Genomic DNA, 23,973 nt, shown 5'->3' with positions numbered 1-23,973 from the left:
GCCTCTCTGTGTGAACGTCAGGTGCAGGGAGCCCAGACGAGGTGGTGCCAGGTAATTAATTTGTTCATCCAGGGTATACGACGGGGTGCTGGGCACTGTGTCTGGGGCAGTGGAAAGATAATGAGGCCCTGCCCTGTGGAGCTGCCCTTCTGGAGGCCAGTGTGCCAGCCCCTGAGCCGCAGAGGAGACAATGAGGCCCTGCCCTGTGGAGCTGCCCTTCTGGAGGCCAGTGTGCCAGCCCCTGAGCTGCAGAGGAGACCCCTCCAGTGGAGGGGGGAGTGGGAGATCCCAGGACTGGCAGCATCAGGGCCCACCACTAGGCGGGGCTGCTGCCTAGGCCTCGGACTCCAGAGTTTACTTTCCATTAGCTTTTCTTGTGGGTCTGTGAAGCCACTGTGGGAAGATGCAGCAGGCATCCACTTTGTGGGGGTATCTGTGCCCTTACTTGGGCCCCAGCATTAAGGATGCAGCAGCCGCTGGGCGTGGTGGCTCACGCTTGTAATCCCAGCATTTTGGGAGGCCGAGGCGGGCGGATCACGAGGTCAGGAGATGGAGACCACGGTGAAACCCCGTCTCTACCAAAAATACAAAAAATTAGCCGGGCGTGGTGGCGGGCGCCTGTAGTCCCACCTACTCGGAGAGGCTGAGGCAGGAGAATGGCGTGAATCCGGGAGGCGGAGCTTGCTGTGAGCCGAGATTGCGCCACTGCACTCCAGCCTGGGCGACAGAGCGAGACTCCGTCTCAAAAAAAAAAAAAAAAGGATGCAGCAGCCAAGCACTGTGAGGTCTCAGAGATCCCAAGGAAATAGTAACAGGGCCTCTTTCTCCAGGCGCCCTGAGTCCCTGACAGCTTCTCCCTCCAGCACTGACGCTAGAAGTTTCTGGCAGATTAAGGGAGGCAGTGCTTCCCTCCAGGAGAAGCAAAACCGGCACTTTATAGAGTCAGGGAAGTTTGTCACCTAGATGAGGGGGAGGGCACAGCAGGCCCAGGGAATAGCACGTGCAACAGAGGGTGTGTGAGGGAGCTCTGAGTGGCTCAGGAGGACGGTAGGGAGGATTGCAGAAGGGGCTATCCCCACACGACACCAGAAGTGCAAGTACCAGGCTGAGAAGCGGGGCTGAGGGCAGTGGGACCCATGCAAGGTTTTGAACCGAGGGGGAGCACGGCCATATTTGGGTTTTGGAAAGCACGCTCAGACTGCTTTGTGGAGGGGGAGGGGGAGGGGGAGGGGAGGGGAGGGGAGGGGAGGGGAGGAGGCTGGGGCAGAAAACCCAGGGAAGAGGTCAGGGCAAGGAGCCCTGGAGAGCCGTGAGGACTGATATCGGTGAATAGCTGCAGGGCTGGAGAGGAGCGATGTTTCAGAGCCTAAACTCGTGGGACTCTGTGATTAAAGAGGGAGTTGGGGAGTTACCGCCCCCCTGCAACACACACAGTTCCTGGCTCGGGCAGCAGGGCCAGGGAGCAGCAATGGAGGTTTGGAAATGGATGTGCCAAGTGTGCAGGACTGGGTGGGGGCCATCTGGGTGGAGAAGTCCAGGTGCGACTGGACACTGAGTGTCCTCAGCAGTGGACTAAGGACCCTCAACAGGGTCCTCCTCAGGCTCGGCACAGAGCAGGCAGCTGCCTGCCTCCCACCCCTGGCCATCTGTCTACACCAAGTGAGTTGGGTCCTGACCCTGGAGTTCTTGGAGGGACAAGTAGGCATCAGTGTTCAGGGGCAGGCGAGCATTAAGGGCCCTGAACTCCCCCTGCCCGGGAGGCCTGGACCAGGGGAAACTGACCCCCTCCCTGGGGCCAAGGTCAGGGGCCTCCTCCACAGCCTCTCGCAGCACCAGCTCAGGGGGTGGCTGAAAATCCACCAGGTCTGGGACTCCTGGGGTGGGAGGCCCCAGGGGCTGGGGGTCCCAGTCTCTGGGGACTCTTTCTTGCAGGGAAGCGGGCAGCCTCTCTTCACCAGCCCCGCTGTCCCCAGGGGCAGTGCTTGGGGGGCTGGGGCCACCGAGGAGACTGGGGGAGAAGAGCAGCAGGTCATCCCTGGAGGGGAAGGTGCAGTAGGCATCGTCCTCCCCTGACAGAGGCTGCAGGGGTTGGGGGGAAGACCCTGTGGGTGCTCCGGCCCCACCCTCATCAGGGTCTTCCTCTGCGCAGGGGTCGTAAGTAAAGTACACCTGGCAGGCCTCTATCTCGAAGGCATCCGGAAGGTGGAAGAAGAAGTAACCCTGGTTGGTGAAGCAGCTGGTCAGCGAGTGGTTGCTGCTTAAGGACGCGGGCTCAGGCACCTTGTCCTGCTGCAGGAGCAGCTGCGTCGCCTTGTCCCTCTCCAGCACTTCTAGTGGCGAGATCTCAGGCGCCAGGCCACCAGGGCTGAAGGACGATGAGGGGAAGGGCGAGGACAGCCACTTCTGGTGGGAGAAAGGCCAGGGGTGGGTGAGTGGGGGCTTCCTTCCCCCTCCACCCCTTCCTCTGGACTCTCAACAGCTCCTAACTCCTCCTCCTCCTGAAGCAGTTGGCCCAGGGCTGCCCCCTCCAGGAAGCCCTCCCTGACTATAGCCCCGCACTTCCCCAACCCACCCACTGGCTTGGGGAGCCCTCTGGGCCACCAGGCCAGGGAAAGACTGCCTGACCCACAGCCCAGCACAGGCCTGCCTGGCTCCCAGTAGTGCCCAGGAATGTTTGCCTGCTCAAGAGTGACTGTTTATTGGGCACCTGCTGTGAGCCTGGCACTGTTCTAGATGCTGGGGACCCAGGAAAGGAGAGAATCCTCAGACTGTCCAGTGGGCACTAGCACAAGTGTGTGAATCGATGCACCCATGCCAAAGCAGAAGGGTGCTGAGAGCACAGCCTGTTCACCTTACAGATGCCCAGAGACGGGACATGCCCTGGCCCCGATCACAGACTGGCAGGTGGCAAAGCTGGGACCCAGGGTCTCCGCTTACACTGTGGTGGGAACGTCTCTTGGGGAAGCTGATGGTTTCCTGATTCACCTTTCCCCCAGTTCCCTGCAGCCCCCACCCCCACCTCCTCCACCTCCCATCCCCAGAGAGAGGAAAGTGGCCATCAGAGCACTACTCAGTTGCTCGGGATTCCAGAGAGCCCTGGCAAGGAGTGGGAAGACCCGGGTTCTAGCCCTGGCCCTGGCACTCACTAACTGTGTGACCCTGGGCAGGGCCCTGCACCTCTCTGGGCCTCAGTTTCCATGACAGTTAGCCACGTCTCTCCTGACTTCCTCGCTGTCACCCATCAGGTCACCAGGGAGACATCAGGTAAGCAAATGGAGATGTAAACACCCGAAACGGGGTAAGACACAGACTGCACAGCAGAGTGGGGGACAGCAGGCCCTCCTAGTAGTGTGGCAGGGGCCTCTGGTGGGTGAGTTTGGGAGCCCTGACAACCCTCTGTCCCGGGAACCCTCAGCAGCTGGACTGTGCCCCCTAAGCACAGGGGCCAGGCCCAGTGGGCTCCCCAGGCCTCTGTGCCCAGCACAGGGCTGGCAGGTCTCATGGATCTATTGCAGATGAATTAATGAACCAGCAACGCATGCCCAGTTCTCCTCTCCAGGGGGAGTCCCTGAGGCTGAGCCAGCTGCTCCACAGACACACACACACACGCTTACATGCATGCACACATGCACACACGTGCACACGCCACTCAATTAAATTCGCCCCCTTCCCGCAACCAGGAGTTATGTCACATAAGAAAAGGCTGAGAGAGGCAGAAAGGATAAACTGAGGATGGCAAAGAGGGGTCGCTGGCTGGGCAGAGAGGGAAAAAGCACTGGTCGGGTGAGGTTCATGATACCCAGGGCAAGGGCAGGGCCAGGCAGCAGCCCCGAGTGTGCAGCCAGAGAGGGAGCAGCCAGGCCTGTGGCCAGCGCCGGTGAGCCAGGGGCCCACTGCCTGTGGCCGGCTACTTCCTGGGCCTGAGCCTCTGCCCACAATGCCCTGAAAGGGGCTTCAGGAGAAGCTCATGCCCCTCACACACGCTCCCACACTCGCACACACATTCCAGGATCCTCTGGGAAGCGGGGGTGGGCCTTGTGGCCCCTGTGGGTCCTGGGGTAGAGGGGTAGGTCTCTCACCCAGATGCAGAAAAGGTGGGGCCCGCTTTGCCAGCCCTAACCCCCAGCCACATCATGCCTTCCTCCTTGGGACCCCGCTCCACACACTAGACCCAAGGATGCCCTCATGGGAAGCTGGAATGGTTTGCAGCTCCCACCTCACAGTGTTCTAGGTTCATAGAATCAGGACTTGAAGCTGGAAGGTATCTGAGCATGCAGCTAATCTAGCGCAGTCTCCGACCAGTTCGATGGGGCAATCTCTATGCTTCTGACACATAGGCAGCCATGGCCTGTTTGAATACCTTTACAGATGGGAATCTTGCTACCCTCAAGGCTGAGGGAAGAATTTTAAGGAAATACATTCCTGCACATTAAGAGTACTGCAACTAATGGCCAGGCACAGTGGCTCACGCCTGTAATCCCAGCACTTTGGGAGGCCGAGGCGGGCAGATCACCTGAGATCAGGAGTTCAATACCAGCCTGGCCAACATGGCAAAACCCCGTCTCTATTAAAAGTAGAAGAATTAGCCAAGCGTGGTGGTGTGTGCCTGTAGGCCCAGCTACTCGGGAGGCTGAGGCAGGAGAATCGCTTGAACCCAGGAGGCGGAGTTTGCAGTGAGCTGAGGTCACGCCATTGCACTCTAGCCTGGGTGACAGAGCAAGACTCCGTCTCAAAAAAAAAAAAAAAAAAAAAACACTGCAACTAAGATATTCTCATCTTGGGAGTTTTCCAAGGAATTCCAGAAGGGGCCCTTGATCAGCCCTGATAGAGAACTCCAAAGCCAGGTCATGACAGCTCTGGTCCGGCATGGCTTTCCTCCCCTGCCACTCCTCTTGACCTCCTTCTGCCCCTACCTCATCCCCACCCCCCAATCTTGGGAGCCTAGAGTGGGGCTAGGGTGGTAAAAAGTACTCCCCACGTTCCCCCTTCATTTTTGAAGCTTCCTGCCTGAAGGGGGCATGGGCTAGGGAAGAGGAGACGATGAATTTGAGATGGAGTTTAGAGCATTACTGCTCTGTGGGCCGGCACTTTAAAAATGAATCCGTGTTTTGTGACTCAAAGTGATGGGAAGACTTGTTAGTATCCGTGCTAAGTTATGGAGCCTGCTCAGGAATTTTGGGCAGGGACAGAAGAAGCACAGAGCATGTCTGCACAGACAGTAGGGTGGAGAGAGCTTGTGCTGGCAGGTCCCGTTCGTTCAGCACACTGGCAACGGTAATACCAGATAGGGTACTTTTTTTTTTTTTTTTTGAGATGGAGTCTCACTCTGTCGCCCAGGCTGGAGTGCAGTGGGGCCATCCCAGCTCACTGTAACCTCCGCCTCCTGGGTTCAAGCGATTCCCCTGCCTCAGCCTCCTGAGTAGCTGGGATTACAGGCACACGCCACCACGCCCGGCTAATTTTTGTATTTTTAGTAGAGACAGGGTTTCACCATGTTGGTCAGGCTGGTCTGGAACTCCTGACCTCGTGATCCACCTGCCGCAGCCTCCTAAAGTGCTAGGATTACAGGCATGAGCCACTGCACCCAGCCTGATAGGGTTCTTTTGAACACAGTGGCAATGTTCTCAGGGCAGGACACATAGTAACACTGTTTTTCTCCTCATCTAACAGGTGGGGAAACTGAGGCCCGGGGAGGCTCTATAGGCCCACGGTCACACAGCCAGAAAGTGGTGGAGCTGGGATTAGAACCCAGGCAGTCTGGCTCAGATGGAAAGTGCCAGAGCTGGAGAAGAGACCCATGCCCACCCTGGAGGCTGCTCACTTCAGCGTTTTGTCTCCTCTCACAAAACACAAAATTAGCTGCTAACCTGCCACCCCCTCATCCCACTCACAGCCCTGCCCACCTCTGTCTCCCCGCCCCGCCCTCCTACCTGGACATCTCCTCCATGCTCTGAGCTCAGCTGGGAAAAGAACTTCGAGGGGTCTGGGGTGTGACACTTCAGGACCTTCTTCAGCCTGGACAGAGGAGAGGAGGGAAGGAGCGGGGTGAGAAAGGGAAGGGCCATGGCGTTATGCCATCAGCGCCACCGCTCTAGATGCTGGGCATGGAGCCACGCCACATTTACTCATGTATTTATGCTGCCGATACTAAGGGTTCACTGTGGGAGGACGCTGTGTTGGGCACTGGGGAGACAAGAATGGCCAACAGAGGAGGTCCCTGCTTTCAAGGAGCTGACGTTCTGATGGGGAGATGGACACAAAGCATGCTGCAACACCACCATTCATTCTGTGGAGACAGAGAGCAGAGTGCTACACAAGATGGGGAGGTGGGGGTCAATGGGGGTGAACACACAAGCCAGAGCAGTCAGGGATGGAGATGGCTAGAAAAAGTGGAATGAACCAGGAGGAGGGAGACAGGAGACAGGCTTTCTTGTCAGGGCTGCCATGGATGGTGGTTCAGGTTGTACACTGCCCAAGGGCATTAGGCTTGGGCAGGGAGTGGGAAAGGTGGTGGTGAGTGAGGCTGAATTCCAGCCCATGTTGCCAAGCTGAGTGTCTGGAACCTGTGTACTTCACCCTGAAGAAAGAGGCACCATTTTTGATTTGCACAAAGGTTCCACACTGCTGGTGGAGGCCCTCAAGGGCCAGGGTGTATTGCAGCACAGTAAGCGGCCTCTGAAGAGCGTTAAACAGGAGAATGACATGGTGGAGAAAGGACTGAAGGGGCGCAAGAACGACAAGGAGGAGGGCAGTCAGGAGGCCACTGAAGCCACGCCTGGGAGAGGACCTCTCCCTCTACAGGGACATGGTTTCCCCAAAGGCCTGCAGGGGAGCTATGGGCGGAGGGGACGGGTGGGTGGAAGAATGCCTGTCTTCTTGGGAGGAAAGAGGAAATGGGGCTCCGAACACTGCGGAGAACCACTGCTCCAGGACGAGGGTCAGGAGAGCAGCACTCACTACAAACTGGCTATGTGACCTTGGGCAAGTCAGCTGACTTCTCTGGCCAGTCCTGGCATCAGTTAAAAGGCAATGGTAGCCCCTGACTCACTGCCTTCCCAGTGCTGTGGAAAGTCAAGTGAGGTGACACAGCTAGGCACGCTTTGCAAAACTCTTGGGAGAAGCAGGGCTCTCATCAGGGGGCCACATCCCCTGGTCAGAAGTGTCACCTCCTCACCGCTTTGCCCTCCACCAGGCCACGCTCCACACAGCAGCCAGGGCCACAGAGGGTAAAGTGGATCCTGTCCCACTCCTGGGGAAACCCTCCATGACTGCTCAGCACACAGCCCAAGTCGTCACCACGGCCTGAGGCCCCAGGAAGCCTCACTGCCACCACATGTCCAGGCTCAAGTTCAGCCTCCTCCCCCACCCGCTTCTGTCTCCAGCCACACCAGCGCCCCTGCACTCTGTTCCTGGAAGTTTCTTCCCTCCTTCCTGCCCAGGGCCTTTGCACATGCTGTTTCCTCTGCCTGGGACACTCTCCCATCCCCTCCACACCCCCCGTGGGCTCCTGATACAGATTTCAACAGAATCATCCTTTCCTCAGGGAAACCAGCCCTGGCCACGCCCCAGCCAAGGTTCCCCTCCCTGTTGTCTGCTCCTGATACAATCAGCACTCAGTATCCGTGGGTTCTGCATTCACGGATTCAGCCAATCTCTGGTCAAAAATATTCAGGAAAAAAAACCCTCATAGCAATAAAACAATAAAAAATAATACAATTTTTTAAAATACAGCATAACAACCATTTACATAGTGTTTACATTGCATTAGGTATTATAAGTAATCTAGAGATGACCTAAAGTCTCGGAGGATGTGTGTAGGTTACATGCAAATACTCTGCTGTGTTAAATCAGGGACTTGAGGCCGGGTGTGGGGGTTCAAACCTGTAATCTTAGCACTTTGGGAGGCCAAGGCGAGTGGATCACCTGAGGTCAGGAGTTTGAAACCAGCTTGGCCAACATGGTGAAACCCTGTCTGTACTAAAATTACAAAAAATTAGCCGAGCATCGTGGTGTATGCCTGTAGTCCCAGCTACTTGGGAGGATGAGGCAGGAGAATCGCTTGAACCCTGGAGGTGGAGGTTGCAGTGAGTCAAGATCATGCCACTGCACTCCAGCCTAGGTGACAGAGTGAGACTCTGTCTCATAAAAAATAAATAAATAAAATAAAAATCAGACACTTGAGTATCCACCAGCTTTAGTATCTGCAGGGGGTAGGGAGGGTCCTGGAACTGGTTTCCATGGATCCTAAGGAATGGCAATACATCGACATCCTCCTCCGCCATCCTGATCCCGGTGTGTCATTACACACCTGCATGACTGTCTGCCTTCCCCCACTGGGCCGTGAGCTGCCTGGAGCTGGGGTGCATGCATGCAGCCTGCCACTGTGTTCCCAGCTCTTTGAGCTGTACCTGGCATGCAGCTGGTACTCAGTGAATACGGGAATAAGCGAATGACATTCAGACCTAGATGGACCAGCGGGGACCCAGACACAGAGACAGCTGACGTGTGCACACAGGCACCCCCAGTCCTGACAGCAGTGTTCTGGACAGGTCCCCGGGGGCTCTCCCTGGAGGGCTGCACCTCCCACCTTCCCCTCAGGTTGGTTCCACAGGTTCCCCCTGTGGGGATGGGACACAGGGAAAGGCCAGGTTTTGGACAGGGAGGACTCTCTGGAGGGTAGAGGAAGCACGGGTTTATCAGAGCAGGGGGTTCGGTCCAGAATCTGACCTGGCAAGGTGGCATGTGTGCATGTGAGTGTGTGTGTGTGTGCATGTGTGTATGTGTGCTTGTGTGCGTGTGTGTGCATGTGCACGTACGTGTGTGCATGTGTGTGCATGTTGGAGGGGTGGGAGCACGAAGGAAGGGGAGGAGAACCTTCTTACCACGGCCCGGTGTTCCCGCAGTTGATCAGCAAGTACACTAAGACGATGAAGCCAAAGGTCCCGCTGAGGCCCACGAGGAGGTGGCCGAGCCACGGAATGGTGTCCTTCCCCAGGGCTGCCCAGGGGTGGGAGAAACAGCAAGGAGAGGGGTTAGAGAAGTGCCCTCACTCACCCTGGGTCAGTCACCCCAACACCCCCACCCAGGGCCCTGCCAGGCAGGCCTGCGTCTGGGGGGCTGGGGACAGGGTTCTGCTAAGCTCATCCTCTCTGGGAAGCCAGATTTGATGCTAAAAAGAAATGACAGGGTGGCATTCCAAGAGCTCCTCTGGCTCCAGACAGATCCCATGGGCCCACCTGGTGAGCCTAAGCTCCCCCACCGCCCCCGCAGCAGCCTGGGCTCCAGCTGGCTACACCCCTCTCTCCACCTCCCTCCAAGCACCACTTAGAGGACCCCAGGTCTTGCCTGGGCTTGAACTCAAAATGTGATGCGATGAGGGACAGGCGCCCAGCAGACCTGCTGAGGGCCAGGCTGCCGGGACATCACATGCCTTCCTCACAGCAGCTCTGCCCATCTGTACCCATTTCACAGATCAGGCCGAGAGGTGAAAGCAGCCACCCCTAGCCCCAGCAGAAACCAGGAGTTAGAGATTTCAGGGTGGAGAAAAGTCAAAACAGCCTTTCTGCCCCTCCCCAACTCACAAGGCCCATGGCAAGCCCCGTCCCCTCACTGAACCCCTGTTCCTGTCTGAAAAGCAGCCCCCTGCAGGGTTACAGCAAGTGAGGGATGGAGCTGACTACTGTACCCTCACCCCAGACGGGGAGAGAATGGAGCAGCTCCTCCCCCAGCCACCCCCTCCTGCCTGAGCCCCCTCCCGCCCTTGCTGCCCACCAGTACCTGCAGGCTTTGTCCTGAAGGCCAGGGGCTGGCTCCAGGGGCTCCAGGTCGTGAACTCGCCTTGCAGAGGCTTGACCCGCACCTGAAACTCATACTGGGTGTCTGGGGTGAGCGTCTCCAGGTAGATCCATTCCTGCTTCTGCTTGAGGATCAGGAGGGGGGCCTCCTGGGTCAGAGACAGGACTGTCAGTGCCCACCTCACCTCCCATGGCAGGGCCAGGAGGCTGATCACCACAGCACCCTCCTCAACCCCCGCCAGCTGCACCCCCCCTTCCCTGCCACCCAAAGCGCCCTCACTACCCAGTTGCTGGGGCCTCAAACCCCAGGGTCATCCCCTAAAGCCCAAGTCATCAGCTAATCAGCTGGTTCCACCTCCAGAACCTGGTTCCACCTCCACAGCCATTCCAGAACCATCCCCCTCTCTCCCTGGTGCACTCACCCCAGGCCTGAGCTGCCACCCTCTCCCAAGCCTGCAGCTGGTCTCTGGTTCCCACCATGCCCTGCTGCAGTCTAATCGCCACAGGACCAGAAAGCGGGACATCCCCGCACACCTCTCCCACCCTAGGACGCTCTTTTTGCCTCCTCCTGCTCCCCAGACATATAGCAGCATCCTGCATTTGCTGTGGCAGGTCTTTCTAATTTTGCAAAACTTCTCCCCAGATCTCTGCAGGTCAGCTCCTTCTGGACGCCCAGGTGTCCAAGGGGCCTTCCCTGGTCACCTGAGTCTGAAGTAGCCTGGGCCAGTCACTGTCAAATACCTTGCCCCGTTGGGTTTTCTTGATGGAACTTATCACCATCCCGGTGCCTCACTATCCCAGACCCTGTGGCTACATCTGCTGACTGACTGCCTGCCTGCCCTGCCCCAGTCTGAGACTCCTGAGAGTGGAAGTTTGCTGAGCTCACCCTCCACTCTCTCCCCATCATCCAGTGCATAGTAGGTGCTCAGCAAATATTTGTTGACTGAGCAGTTGAGTGAATAAAGAAATGAGTGCAAGTGAATGGATAAGCAACAGGCCCGCACAGATGTGGAGCAGATGGGCTTTGACACGTGGAGGGGTGGCTTCCCTGGCCTCTGAAAGCCCATGGGGCTGGGCAGCTGCCTGTCTCCTGGCTTTCTGAGTATTTCCCTGGTGTCAGCCTGGAACCTGCTGCCAGCCGGATCCCCAGGATTAAGGGGGCTAGATAAGGACGTGGAAGTCGGGGAGGCAGCCCCAGGCAGTGCAGAAAGAGCACAGGAGTGGACTCAGCCACCCACCATCCACCTGAAAAGGGACAATGAAAAAGGGACAGGACATGGACGAGGACAGGAAGGAGGAACCAGGGCAGGTGGGGACTGGGCCACATTCTCACCTCCCAGGTGTGGCCTGGGGACAGCGTCCGGGCCTCGAACTCCAGGTGTCTTTCAAAGTAGTGGGAGGCTTGGGAGATTTCCCAGCTTATGTTGCATCTGTGGGTCTCCACGTGGACGACTTGGAGGGAGATGGGGGCCATCAGGCGAACTGGAGACCAGAGGGGGGACAGGAGAGCAGTCAGCCATGACCTCCAACTCCCACTTTGTACCTGCCACTCCTCCCTCCTGGCACATGCTACCAACTCCCCTACCCCCTGACCCAAAGCCCCAGGACCTGCTCCCTCACTGCCTCCAGGCGTCTCTCAATGATCACCTCTTCAGAGAAGCCTTCCTTAACCACTCACCACTCTGCATCCCCCTTGCCTGTTTCATTTTTATTCCCAGTGCTTATCATCATCTGACCTATGAAATACATGGTTTGGTTTCTTTATTCATTTTCTGTCTCCCCCAGCAGACTGTGAGCTCCCCGAGGGTAGGGACTCGGTTGTTTGCTGTGTCCTTGGCACCTGGAAGATTACCTGGCACTTGATTCAGTAGCTGCTGGATGAATAACTCACGGCAGCTTTTCTCTGCACGTAGAATTGACCTGAGAGCTTTCCATGGATCATCTCATTTATTTTAAGTGTGATGATTATAACACTGTGTGATTCTGAAGTTAAATGAATCTCAGTTTCTATACTTCTGAGACTCTATAGAACCACATAAGTGATAAGCAGATGCTGAGTGCTGACTACATGGTAAGCAGTTTCTGTGTCTCAGTTCAAAGATGCCTTACAAGCCTGGTGGGTAGGTGACTCCGATTCTCCCCAAAACTCAGGCTCAGAAAGGTTCGATGGTCTGCCAGTCAGATCACACCCAGTTCAGGCCTGACTCTCACTTTCTACCCCACTGCTTCCCTGGAGATGGGCCCCAAGATCAGCAGGCAGTCGCTCAGGCATTCAAAAACCTTCCCAGACCACTGTCCTGATGAGACCTAGTGCTGGGTGCGTGGCAAAGAGACACAGGGGTGGCAGAGACTCTGCCTTCAGGGTGCTCACAGCCCAGTGAAAGAGACAGACCTACAATCAGGCAGTGACAACCCGGGACATACATTCCCAGAAAGAGGAGGTACAAAGGGCTAGGGGAGTCTAGGAAGGCCTCCTGGAGGAAGTGACTCTCAACTAAGCCTCAAAACATGAGTGGGAATTTTCCAGGTGTAAAGAGCCTTCCAGGCAGTGGGATCGGCATGTGCAAGGGCTCAGAGGCAAGGATAGGCAAGGTGGGTTTGGAGAGCTGGCCTTTGGCTGTAGCAGAAATATAGGCCGCAAGAGGAGGAGTGCCAGGGAAGAGGCCCAGGGCTGGATCCTGAGCAGCCTTGAATGCCAGAGTACGGAGCCAGGACGTCACCCCGAGAACAGCGGGCAGTGAGGTGGTCAGATGTGGGTGTGGAAGCTGCGGGGGAGAGAGGATGGAGCAGAGAGGATCCCAGAGGAGGTGGGAGGAAGGAGGTGCCCAGCCCTGCCCCAGCGCCACCCTGGCTTCCTCACTCACGGTTCTCAAAGGGTTTGAAGTCCTGGATGGCCATCATCCTCCATCGCACCCCTTCACGGCACATCACCCTCAGGGTGACGATGTCCACGGCAGTCAGCTTCTGAGACTGCAAGGGAAGGAGGGCAGGGGTGAAGCTTCTAGCAGCTAGGGGCAGGGGAAGGAGGAGGCCACCGGGATGACCCGGGAATATTGGGGGCCTCTCCACATGCCCTGCCACCCAAGGCAGGGGCAGCAAACGTTTTCTGTAAAAGGCCACATAGTAACTATTTTTGGCTTTACAGGCCACACGGTCTCTGTCACGATGACTCAACTCCGCCACTGTAGTATGAAGCAGACACAGACAACATGTAAATGAATATCAGGGCCATGTTCCAATAAAACTTTATTTACAAACACAAGCAATGGGCTGGATATGGCCCATGGATCAAGGTAGTTTACCAATGCCTGATCTAAAATGAAGTGAGCTACCTTGAGAGGGAGTGAGCTCCCTGTCACAGGAGGCATGCAAGCTGGTGAGCCCCCACAAAGGTACAGGTCTGGAACTATACCTGTTTAACATTTTTTAGTGTGAAAGGCCCTCCCCTCCCCTATCTCTCCCCATCCCTATGCCTTGAATTTGCTGGAAGAAAATGGCCAGGTATTGAGCATTTTCCTGTGAGCAGTCACTGCTCAGATGCCTTAGCCCCTCAGTGCACACAGCAGCCATCCCATGGTATGGGTGGGGAGGCTGAGGCTTGGGCTGGTCAAGGGACCTGCCCCAGGTCATGCAGATGGACAGCAGGGGAGCCCAGGTTTAAACCCAGGCCCTCTGTGTCCCCCTACAGTGTGACTGCATCTCCGAGTCCTGGCTTGTCATGCCTGACAGAGGGCTGCCGAGTGAGCAGCTTAAGGCATCCTCCCACTGGGCAGGTGCCAACCCTGCAGCCCAGCAGCCCTGTGGGAGGAAGCTCTAGCGCAGGCCTCTTAGGATCTGGGGTCCAGGATGCTGATTTCAGGGCCAGGACCTTGGGCACAGCCCCTCTGATCTGCATAAGACCCACTATGAGCAAACCTTAAACCTGATCATTGGAATTCCCCAAACTGGCCAGTTCCTCTCCACCCCATAGACCCTGTCCTAGCCTTCTTATAGCTGCTATGGGGGCTAGATTTTCCCAGATAATAGTAGTCTCATTATTATTGTTATTACTATTATTGTTATAAAAATATTGCCAATCATACATTCGCATGATCACTCACACTGTGCCAGGTACTCTTGAGAGCACTTTACATATATTGTCTCATTTAATTCTCTCAACACCCTTGGGCACACGCACTGTCACTATTTCCATTCTATAGCTGAGGAGACTGAAGCACAGAGAGCCTTAGAGACTTGCCTGAGGTCACACAGCTAAGAAATGGTGGAGCCAGGATCAGAAACCAGGCCACCTACAGAGCTCCCTGCACGGGCACAGCATCTGGTTCCAGAGGCTGTGATTTTATCAGCTACACTGTGGGACTCCATCTTCACACTCTCCTGCCCCTCAAGAAGACATATAACCTGATGATGGTTGGAAGATGTGGTCCGGGTGTCCTTGGAGCCCGCTGCTGCCCAGGAGGCTTTGACAGACAATAATTTGATGTACACCCATATGGACATGGCCATATGCCCTGCAAGAGGCAGCCTAATGCAACGGTGAGAAGCCCGAACTGGGAGCCCACAGGCCTGGGTTCAATCCCAGCTTTGTACTTCCTGGCTGTGTGACCTTGGGCAGGGACCATACCTCTTTGAGCCTCAGTGTCTTCATTGGTAAGAAGGGGACAGTGCTGATGTTTACCTATGAGGCTGTAGGTGAAGGCAGCAGCTGCCCATCTGGAGTGGCCGCTGCTAAAACTCTGGCTGCAGCGGGGAGGCGTAGCCGGGGTCTCCTGCTCCACGGAGCAGGTAGGAGCCCTGCCCTCCCAGGCAGGGCTGCAGCTGCCTAAGTCTTGGCTGTGGACCCAGGCCTCCTGGTGCTCTTGGGGGCTGGGATCAGGCAAGAGCCCCGCTCTCCTGGGTGCAGCTGCAGCCACCAAGTCGCAGAGCCAGGTGTCCCTGCACTCTCAGGGGCCCTGGTCCAAACCCAAGCCTCCAGGTGACCTTGCAAGCAGGGAGCACGCAGGAGACCCACCCTCCTGGGCACAGCTGCGGCTACCCAAGTTGTGGCTGTGGACCCAGGCATCCCTGCACTCTCAGGGGCTGGGAAGGTCCCCCCTGCCTCCGCAGGCTCAGAGCTGTCTGTTCCCACTGCTTGGCCTCTCCCCTGCTTCTGGCACCCGATCTGATCCTGGAGGCACAGTCAGGGCTACACGCTCCATGGATCCAGTGCGAGTCGGGGACAAGCGGGACCCCCGCCCCTTCCGAGGTAGCCAGGAGCTCTCCTGGGGCAGCTGCAGCTGCCCAAGCCAGGACCCAGGCATCTCTGCTGCCCCTGCAAGCTCAGGGGTGTCTGCTCCCACTGTCTGGCCTCCTCCTGCTCCAGTGCCCACTCCAATCTCAGAGCGGGGCCAAGCCCAGGCACTACCACAGCCTGGCATGCTCGAGGCAGCACCGACTCACTGGCCCCAGCTGCCTCGGCCCCCTCTGGACTTTAGGCACCAATGAGCACAGGGGGGTGGGAAGCCACGGGGGTGCAGGGGGCAGCTTGGCACTGGCCTGCAGATGCGCCTTGGCCCGAGCACCCTGGGCAGAAGGAGGCGGGTCCCTGGTGAGGTCCCACCTTCAGGCTGGGGAGGGCCTGAAAAACAAGGCCCTTGTTGGGCCTTGACCCAACCAGGTAGGTGCCATTATTATGCCCATTTTACAGAAGGGGAGACTGGGGCACAGGGGTTGCCCAATGTCAGCCAGCTGGCGGAGCCAGGGCTGGAGCATCCAGCTCCAAAGTCTACACCCTTCACCCCCCACACTGCGCTGCACTGCCAAGACCCCAGGAAGAGCTGGGTGTGGTCATTACAGTTACTGGAGTGCCATCTTACTTGATAAGGAACACAAGTGTCACAGGACCCACAAAGCGCAGGGGAGACAGCAGGAGCAGAGGCAGAATGGCAGATGCCTCACATACAGAGGGTCCGTCGGCCCTGGGGCAGGCCTGAGTCCACGCCCTGGGGTGTCACCTGTTTTTCTCTGCCTCCTGCTCAGCGCTGGGCATCCTGCTTGGCCACAGCCCCGGCCATCGGGCCTCAGCTCTTCCCCTGGCATCCGGCCCACCCTGAGATCGCAGCCCAGAGCTGGGAGACCACCCTCTCCCTGCACTCTCTCCCCGGGTGGGCTACTCACATCTGGGGCTCCAAGGATCAGGTTGCAGGCCCAGGATGCTTGACTCACGGGGAGCAGCTCACAGGTTTGGTTCCACCACCTTTCGTGGCAAAAGACCCTCTTTAGAAGAACAGGAAGGACCCACACAGCTGGCCCAAGGGACTCTTCTCAGATCTCTCTGCTGCGAGGATGGCACCAGGCAGCAAGGCCAGGCTGGGGCCCCTGTGCCAACCACTGTGAGGGGCACTGCCTCCCCCACTGGCTCCGTGGTATTCCTCCCTCATGGGCACCTTGTCCTGCCCCCTCATCCCAGCCTGGTCCCATGGCAGCTGGAGTGATCTAGAAACACAAACCACTTCAAGACAGGCAGTCCTCCCCACCTAGAGCCCTCCAAAGCTCCATGAGGCTTAGGATGAAGACAGATCCTTAATTAGGCCTTCAGAGCCCTGTGGAATCACCACCCGCCCAGAAGCCAGGGCCCGAACCTGCCTTGCCCCTCCATCTCCCTCCCCATTTTCCCCCACCCCACACCCTATGGAATCCACCTGGGCCCAGCCACCTCTTTGTGGCCTTCCCCTTCTCCCTGACCCCATCAAGCCTACCTGGGGTCAGTCCCTCACTCACTGGCCGCCTAGATGTTTACATCACAGTGACATCTCTCTCCCATCCACCAGGCACCCCAACCACTCCCAGGTTCCCTGTCCCCACAGCTGCCTGCAAGGTCTCTCAAAATCCGAGATTATCCAAAAAGCTTGGGGACCCTCCTTTCTCCCCACTTCCTCTCTGCTTGCCTCTAGAGTGGAGTCCAGCCTTGGCATAGCAGGCTTGCAGCTCAGTGTCCCCAAACTACCCTTTCCAGTTCATCCCCAGCCCCTCCACAGCAGCCTGGACTCCACCCAGGTTCTAGAAGTCTAAATAGCTGACTCCCAAATTCCCTTAAACAATCCCTTGATTCCAGGTCTGGGCCCCAACTCCTGTGATTCGAAGAGTCTGTGGGTCCCATTAGTCCAAGATTCTGTAAATGCTGACTCCTTGGAGTCCAATGTATAGGATCCAGAAAATGAGATCCCACCATCCTAAGATTCTGCAGTGTGGCCAGTGGACTCACCGTCTGTCCGGCCAGGCATGGACTTGGCAGGAAGTGTCCTGCAGGGCCCCATCTTGGCTCCAGACACAGGAGATGTTGGCTCTCGAGTTGTAGAAGCATGTGAACTGGGAAGTGCCTGCCGGGCAAGACAAGGAGTGAGTGCTGACTGCAGGTGCCCACGGCCCCCCAAGACATGCACGCTGCCCCTGCACCTGGCACCCACGCTTGCCAGAGGAGGAGGTGGGTAACTCTGGCGAGCAGAGAAGGGATTCATGGACCCACATCAGAGAGGAAGAAATGGAGCCCCAGAGGCTGCAAGTTCCTACAGGCAAACTAACGCAAGGCAGGGACAGAAAGTAGCACATGCCTGTGGCTTGGAGAGGCAGGTGTGTGTGTGTGTGTCTGTGTGTGTGCATTTGTGCATGCATGCCAGGGCAGGGGTCCAGGACAGAGGGTGAGGCGGGAGGTGGACACCTGGTCTCTGGCCCCATCCCCTTCTGGGAAGAGGCTTTAGCAGGGCCTTAGCCATCTCCCCATAGGGAAAGCATGGCTGTCCAAATGTCAGGGTCCTTACCATTCACGGCTGCAGATGCCCAAGGGGTAGCGAGGGGCAGGAGGAGGATGAGGAGGGGCAGACGCCAGGACAGAGCAGCGGCCGCCATTACATCCACAGGGTGGAGCCGAGGAAGGAAGCCCTGGCAGGAGAGGAGAAAGAGAGAGCACACGTAAATACACATCCCAGGCCTCGCTGCCCCTAGAGGCAGGCTGGGCCCACCCCCTCAGTGTGCATGGTCTGCACTCCTCGGTGCCAGCTCAGTCCAGCCCCGGGGCCTTTGCACCTGCTAGTCCCACCACCCCACACAGGCTCACACCCTTCCTTCAAGTTTCTGTTCAACTGCTGCCTCCTTCGAGAGTTCTTCTTTGACTAGACTACATAAAGAAGCACCTGTCATGGCCAGGCGTGTGGCTCACGCCTGTAATCCCAGCACTTTGGGAGGTCGAGGCAGACGAATCACCTGAGGTCAGGAATTTGAGACCAGCCTGACCAATATGGTGAAACCCCGTCTCTATTAAAACTACAAAAATTAGCCGGGCATGGTGGTGGGCACCTGTAGTCCCAGCTACTCAGGAGGCTGAGACAGGAGAATTGCTTGAACCCGGGAGGCAGAGGTTGCAGTGAGCCGAGATGGCGCCACTGCACTCCAGCCTGGATGACAGAGTAAGACTCTGTCTCAAAAAAAATAAAAGAAGCACCCTTTGTTACTCACCACCCCCCCACATTTTCATCACAGCATTATTTATTTGTTGTTTACTGACTGATTTATGTTTTCCTCTATCTCTCTTCACAAACACACACAGAGTCACGTAAGCTCACTAAGGACATGTATTTTTGTGTTTTGTTCATTGCTAGGTCCACAATTCCTAGAAGAGTGCCCGGCATATAGTAGGCATCTGGCAAAAAAAAAATTCTTGAACAAACAAGTGATGGAATAAATATAGACAGAGCTAAAGTCAGCAGGCAGAGGGGCTTCCAGAGGGCTCTGAGGCTAGCCCCTGCCTCTGCCCCTCACTCTCCCTCGAGGGAGTTGAGGCAGGGGTGTGAAGGCATCAGGACATGAACTCGGAGAAGCAGAAAATCCCTAGAGGACGGGGAAACTGAGGCACAGAGGGCTGCAGTAGCCATTACGGAGGACCTTGTCCATACTCGTATTCCCCTACCTGTCTGGAAGCTCCCTGGAGGCAGGGGCAGATTGGTCACCCAGATTATACCCCAGGGAGGAAAGAGACATGAAATCTCTAAGCCAGCCCTGTCAGAGGGAGGCTCAAAAGGTTTCCCGGAGTGCGTATTATGCACTGGCTGGCCACTGGCCGGCGCCTTTTTTTTTTTTTTTTTTTTTTTGAGACAAAGCCTTGCTTTTCAGGGAACCTCCAGCCGACCATGGAAGCTCCCGTTCAGCACACAGATGAGGCGAGACCACGACTGTCGCAGTGGAAACGGGAAAGAAACGTAGGTGCCCCCACCCTCTGCAGGGGCTGGGTGTGCGGAGGGGAATGAGAAAGTGAGCGCGTGGTCATTTGGGGAAGATAACGGGACTGCTTCCAGGAGAGGTGTTTGGAGCAGGCAAAGGGGGAGGCAGGGAGATGAGGAGGAGGCTTCCAGGGAAAGATGAGGGTGGCCCCAGTCAGAGGGGGCAGGGGCAGAGGGGAGAGGAGCAGGTGAGTTGAGAGATGCGGAGGAGGTGGAGCGTCCTTCCCTCCCTCCTGCTCTTCCATCTCAAGAGCTTCCAAGGCCCCTGAGTGTTGGGCTTTCTCCCCCCTGTTCCCCCTTCTCCAGCAGCTCCAAACTCAAGCTCTCACTCCCCTTCCCTTCTCTCTTTGAGCCTCTCACTGGCTCCAGCCCTCAGCTTCCAAGGGTCTTTCTCCAGCTCAGCCCCAAGCCTCCACGTCCCTCCCGATGGTCTGCAGGACCCCCTCGCAGGGGATGCTCCTGGACCTGGCAAAAACCCAGCTCATCCCCAGCTCTTCTCCTATCTGACTTTCAGTTCTGGGACAACTGTACCCTTCCTGTTCCAGGGGACCTCTGCCCCCATACCTAGCCAGTCAGGACACTCCTTAGACAGCAGGACAGTCCAATGACTACTTGTTGTCTCTTCCCCACCCTCACCAGGCCAGCCTCGTGCTGTTCCAGCCCAGACGACGGCACCACCCCATCTGCAGGCTCTCACCTGCCTTCCCTGAAGCCTGCCTCCAACCACCCACCTCCCTGCCCAGGAACCTGCAGTGGCCCTGTTGCAACCAAAGCCTAAATTCCCATTTTCAAGGCTTTCTGGGACCGGGATGAGGTCAGCCCACCCTTCCAGACTCTGCCCTCACGGGAGCAGGTGCATGTACCCAGGCCAAGGCACACACACACTGCACCTACTTGCCTGCACAAGCCAGTGGCTCCAGGTGACCAGGAAACTCACACTCACCCTCCAAAGGTCCTTCCCAAGTCTATCCTTTCCCTGGGTCCCCTACAGATCCTGCCATCCTTCAAGCCCATTTCAAACAGGCCCTCATGCCTTTTTCCATGAAGCCTTCCCTGATTTCCGTGATGGAGGGCGAGGGCTTCCTCTTCTGAGCGCCTTGCTCCTCCCTCTAGTCTGGCAGCAGCAGAGCCAGCATTGGCCAGGGGCTGGCCCACCAGCACACTCGCTCCAGGGACTGCTGAGCACAGGGCCAGGCACACAGTCGGTGCTCAATAAATGTAGTGAAATGAGTGAGTGTGGTCAGAGGCCTCAGTACTGCAAAGAAAAGCAGAGCTCTTTAGATGGCCCTGGATTGTCTCGTGGCTTACATCAGAGCCACCATGGAGCTGGGACCCACGCCCTGGCCCCAAAAGCCATGGGTTCCATCTCCTAAGGCAGATATCACAGGAGTAAGAGTCAGAGGCTTACACATTGTCACAGCTGCAAAGGCTCTCTGAGCAAGCACAGTCCCTTGTTCTACATTTGAGAACATTGAGGTGCAGAAGTGGGAAAGACTTGCTGAAAGTCACATCAGGAGCCTAGCACTGTGCTGGGATCAGAACCCACCTCCATGCTGCTCTGCCACCCCCTTAACCATGCCAAAACCATTGGCTGACAGGTTACTGTAAGCCAGGCTCCATTTAAAACTCTTTAAATGCGGCAATAAGGGCCTCTGGAGGGGATACTCTTATTATCCCCATTTTCCAATGAGGAAACGGAGGCACACAGAGGTGAAGTGCGTTGCCTAAGGTCATGCAGTGGATAAGAGGCCTTTCTGGAATCTGAGTCAGGGCAGACTGCCCAGTGCCCAGGCAGGGATCCTCCCCTCCCAGAACTCCCCAGACGCGTCTTCCCACCACGACAGCTCACACGACGGTAAATATGCACTGGTGATCTAATAACACTCGTTATGCGTACTGAGCACATACTCTATGCCAGGCCTAGGGCCAAGTGCCTCACATATGCCAGCTCATCTAAGCTGCCCAACGGCTTTATTATCCCATTCTACAGATGAGGAAACTAAGGCTCCAAGTCCCTAACTCGCCCAGGGTCATATACACAGTAAGAGGCGGAGCTAGGGCTCCAGGCTCACTCTCTCATGCTGTCCCACCCTGCCAGACACTGGTCCCAGAGGTAACACTGGTCCCAGAGGTAAGGCTGCCACCCTCTCTGTCCTGGGAGTCAGGGCCCAGCAGCTCACAGACAGACTGGCAGGTGCTTATTCTGGGTACCAGGGGCTCACCTTTGCTTGGCCCACCGTCTCCACAGGAGGGTGAGCTCCCCAGGGTGGGGGCTGATCACCTCTTTCTTGGGATACCCCAATAGCAGAGGGCATAGGGTTGGGACCCCAAAGGGTGCATAGCCCAACCAGGGGACTCCCACAGCCCCTGTGCCCCTTCACGCTCAATCATGCCAGCCTGGCCGTGGGGCAAGGGGACCATCAATGTTTTGTGTGGGTGTCACCCCAGGTCGGACCCAGCCTCAGGATGACCCCATGACCCCATGCCCAGGACAGGACCTGCAGAGAGCCCCAGTGTGTGAGGAAGGTGCTGGGGGACAAAGGGGTGCAAGGTCAAAGGAAGGTTAGGGGCAAACCACAGGCCCAGCCTAGAGGCAGCCAGGCAGGAGGAGAAAGCGCCATCTGGAGTCTGCTTCCCGCCGCCTGGAGCCCAGGGGTACAGCGATGCTCGGAGAGGGCAGAGTCCATGGGAGGATGGCGTGAGGGTGCCAGAGGGGTACAGAGCTGAGGGAGCGCCTGGCGGTCACTGAGGCTGCACCCTCATTCTCCAAGGGGGAAGCTGAGCCTCAGGGAGTCCAAGGAACCCACTTAAGGTCCCACGGCGAGGAGAAGCCCAGCCTCGGGTGACAGCAAGTGGAGCCCAGGACCTCGAGTTTGAGCACCCCCTCCTGGGTCCTCAGGCACACCCACACGTGCCCTGTGGTTCATGACTCTGAAACTGGTCACACCCATGGATGCCTACGTCCCCACCACAGCCCTGCAAGGTGGGTCTCGCTGCCCCATTTGATCCATGCCAGAACTGAAGCCCGGAGCGGCTGACCCCAGCCATCTGATCTCCAGAGAGATGCTGCTGGGGACAGGGACTGGTGCCTGCTCTCTCTCTGCCTACACTGCCTGCCCTGATCGCTCGGGGGTAGTTCAGCGTTTAGCCCTCCCTACAGCCCCATGAGGAGGCTCTAGTATGCCTCCTTTTTGCCAGATAAGGAGACTGAGAAACAGGTCAACCTCTCGCCCAGGCAAGAAGGGCATACAGCTGGGATTTGAACCTGGTTAGGTGCAGTTTGGGGCCCCTGCTGCCATCAGGGGTACATGGTGGCTGGGGCAGGGCGGTAAAGCAGGAGCTCGGGAGCCCATGGTGCATCCCACCTGACCTCCGAACTCGATGGGGCCTATGTCCCCTCGTCCCCTCTGGCCACCTCCACCTGCCACCCCCAGCTCCCATACACAGTGCTTGTCTCTTGCTATTTAACTTCAGGGGCTTCTCCAGCTGGATGCGGGACCCTGGCTCTGGGGGAAGGAAGGGGACCCTTGGGGATAGCTCAGCCCCTCACTCCACCTCCCTCCCCTGAGGTGCTACGAACACAGTTAAGGGTGGGAGGCTTCGGCCCCCAGGAGAGGAGAGAGCATGAGCTCCAGGCAGCCCCAAAGATGGGGTCCCATCCCCAATGTCTGGAGATGCTACTCACCTGTCTAGTCATGCAGCCAAAGGAGGGACAAACCCAGACTCAAACCCAGGGCTCTGCCTCCAGCCTGGGGCTCCCAGAGGCCTCGCAGCAACTTCACTTCATAGATGGCTCTCCAAGGGGACCCTTCTCTCCCCACTTACTCCACAAAGCCTCCTGATGAGCAGTCGACACAGGGCTGCCTCCCCCAGTATATGGGCCCCACTCCACAGAGGTCAGGAGGGGACTCCTGCCTGTCCCACCCCATATCCCGTACCCTCTCCGGGCACCCAGGCTATCCACCCACCCCTTCTCTACCTCTTCGGGTTGGGGGCCCAGCACACAGGGCCCAGGGAAGCCCCTCATCCCACAGCAGTCCCTAGCCTCCCCTGAATGGGTTGGGAAGGAGAGGTGACCTGGGACTGGGGACCGCTTTTTCCACAAGCCAGGAGCCGTGAGAGCTGGGCCCACTCCCTCCCCAGGGGAATTCTAAGATAAAGTTAGGGGATGGGAGTTCAGGCAGAAACTGCTGGGGGAACTGAGTCAGAGCTGAAAGTCTTCTCTGTGACTTTCACTCCCAGCCCCCTGGCTGGTCCACAGGGGCCGGGAGGGAGGCAGGGGGGCATCACCTGGCTGAGACATGGGGTGGTGGCAGCGCGCACTCTCCAGTCCTCCCCGCTGCTGGGACCGTGGCCATCTCTCCAGGGCCCTGCTCAGCTCTGGCCCAGGAGACGGCTGCGGCTGCTGGGGCCGCAAAGACTAAAAGCCCAGAGCCAGCTCACTTCCTGTGCAGGGGATAGAGGGGCAAGGCCTGGGGTGGAGAGGCGGGGAGACGAAGCTTATGAGAAAGCCTGAAACTCCTCAAGCACCCAGGGCCAGATAAAGATCTGCCTCCTACGCTGGGGGCGGCACAGACACACACACACACACACACACACGCGCGCGCACACACACACACGCTCACACACAGTCAAATAGGAGCCTAGCTGCACACAGGAGCCAAGAGAACACAGGCCCTCCCTCTCTCCCCTCCTACATCACCCCCACGCCAACTCACACAGGCTACCCAACACCTCTGACGCCTCCATCCGGTCACACACGTACCCACTAACACGTAGGCTTCACACAAGCAGGTCCCTCTAGGTGACCACAGCGTCTCACCCTCCTTCCAGCCTGCAACACACCATCTTTCAGAGACTCCCATTTCACCCAGCCTTCCAGGAAGCCCCTTACTCCGTTTAGCATTCAGAGATGACTGTTTTTTTTT

The 23,973-nt window shown here is 57.4% G+C and overlaps 1 protein-coding gene across 1 annotated transcript; it reads right to left on the bottom strand.

Annotated features, from left to right (window-relative positions):
- Positions 1 to 1,578: 1,578 nt before the first annotated feature.
- On the bottom strand, positions 1,579 to 23,427 carry IL2RB (interleukin 2 receptor subunit beta). The gene is made up of 10 exons (XM_030815617.1): positions 23,336 to 23,427; positions 17,591 to 17,711; positions 17,038 to 17,152; positions 15,951 to 16,029; positions 12,659 to 12,764; positions 11,128 to 11,276; positions 9,778 to 9,943; positions 8,883 to 8,997; positions 5,931 to 6,015; positions 1,579 to 2,403 (listed from the first exon to the last, which is right to left on the bottom strand). Exons 2-10 carry the CDS (start codon positions 17,676 to 17,678, stop codon positions 1,651 to 1,653), a joined length of 1,656 nt encoding a protein of 551 aa, XP_030671477.1. The 5' UTR covers positions 17,679 to 17,711; positions 23,336 to 23,427; the 3' UTR covers positions 1,579 to 1,650.
- Positions 23,428 to 23,973: the final 546 nt, after the last annotated feature.

This window comes from Nomascus leucogenys, chromosome 7b, assembly GCF_006542625.1.
Source record: "Nomascus leucogenys isolate Asia chromosome 7b, Asia_NLE_v1, whole genome shotgun sequence".
Taxonomy (NCBI): domain Eukaryota; kingdom Metazoa; phylum Chordata; class Mammalia; order Primates; family Hylobatidae; genus Nomascus; species Nomascus leucogenys.
The sequence above is the reverse complement of the archived record's forward strand: the minus strand, read 5'-3'. Positions and strand labels throughout refer to the sequence as shown.

Coding starts and splice junctions, on each gene's coding strand:
- IL2RB (XM_030815617.1), bottom strand. CDS start 17,678: ATGGCGGCCGCTGCTCTGTCCTGGCGTCTGCCCCTCCTCATCCTCCTC. Junction 17,153..17,590: donor GGCATCTGCAGCCGTGAATG/GTAAGGACCCTG, acceptor CTTGCCCGGCAG/GCACTTCCCAGTTCACATGC. Junction 9,944..11,127: donor CCCCAGGCCACACCTGGGAG/GTGAGAATGTGG, acceptor TCTCTGACCCAG/GAGGCCCCCCTCCTGATCCT.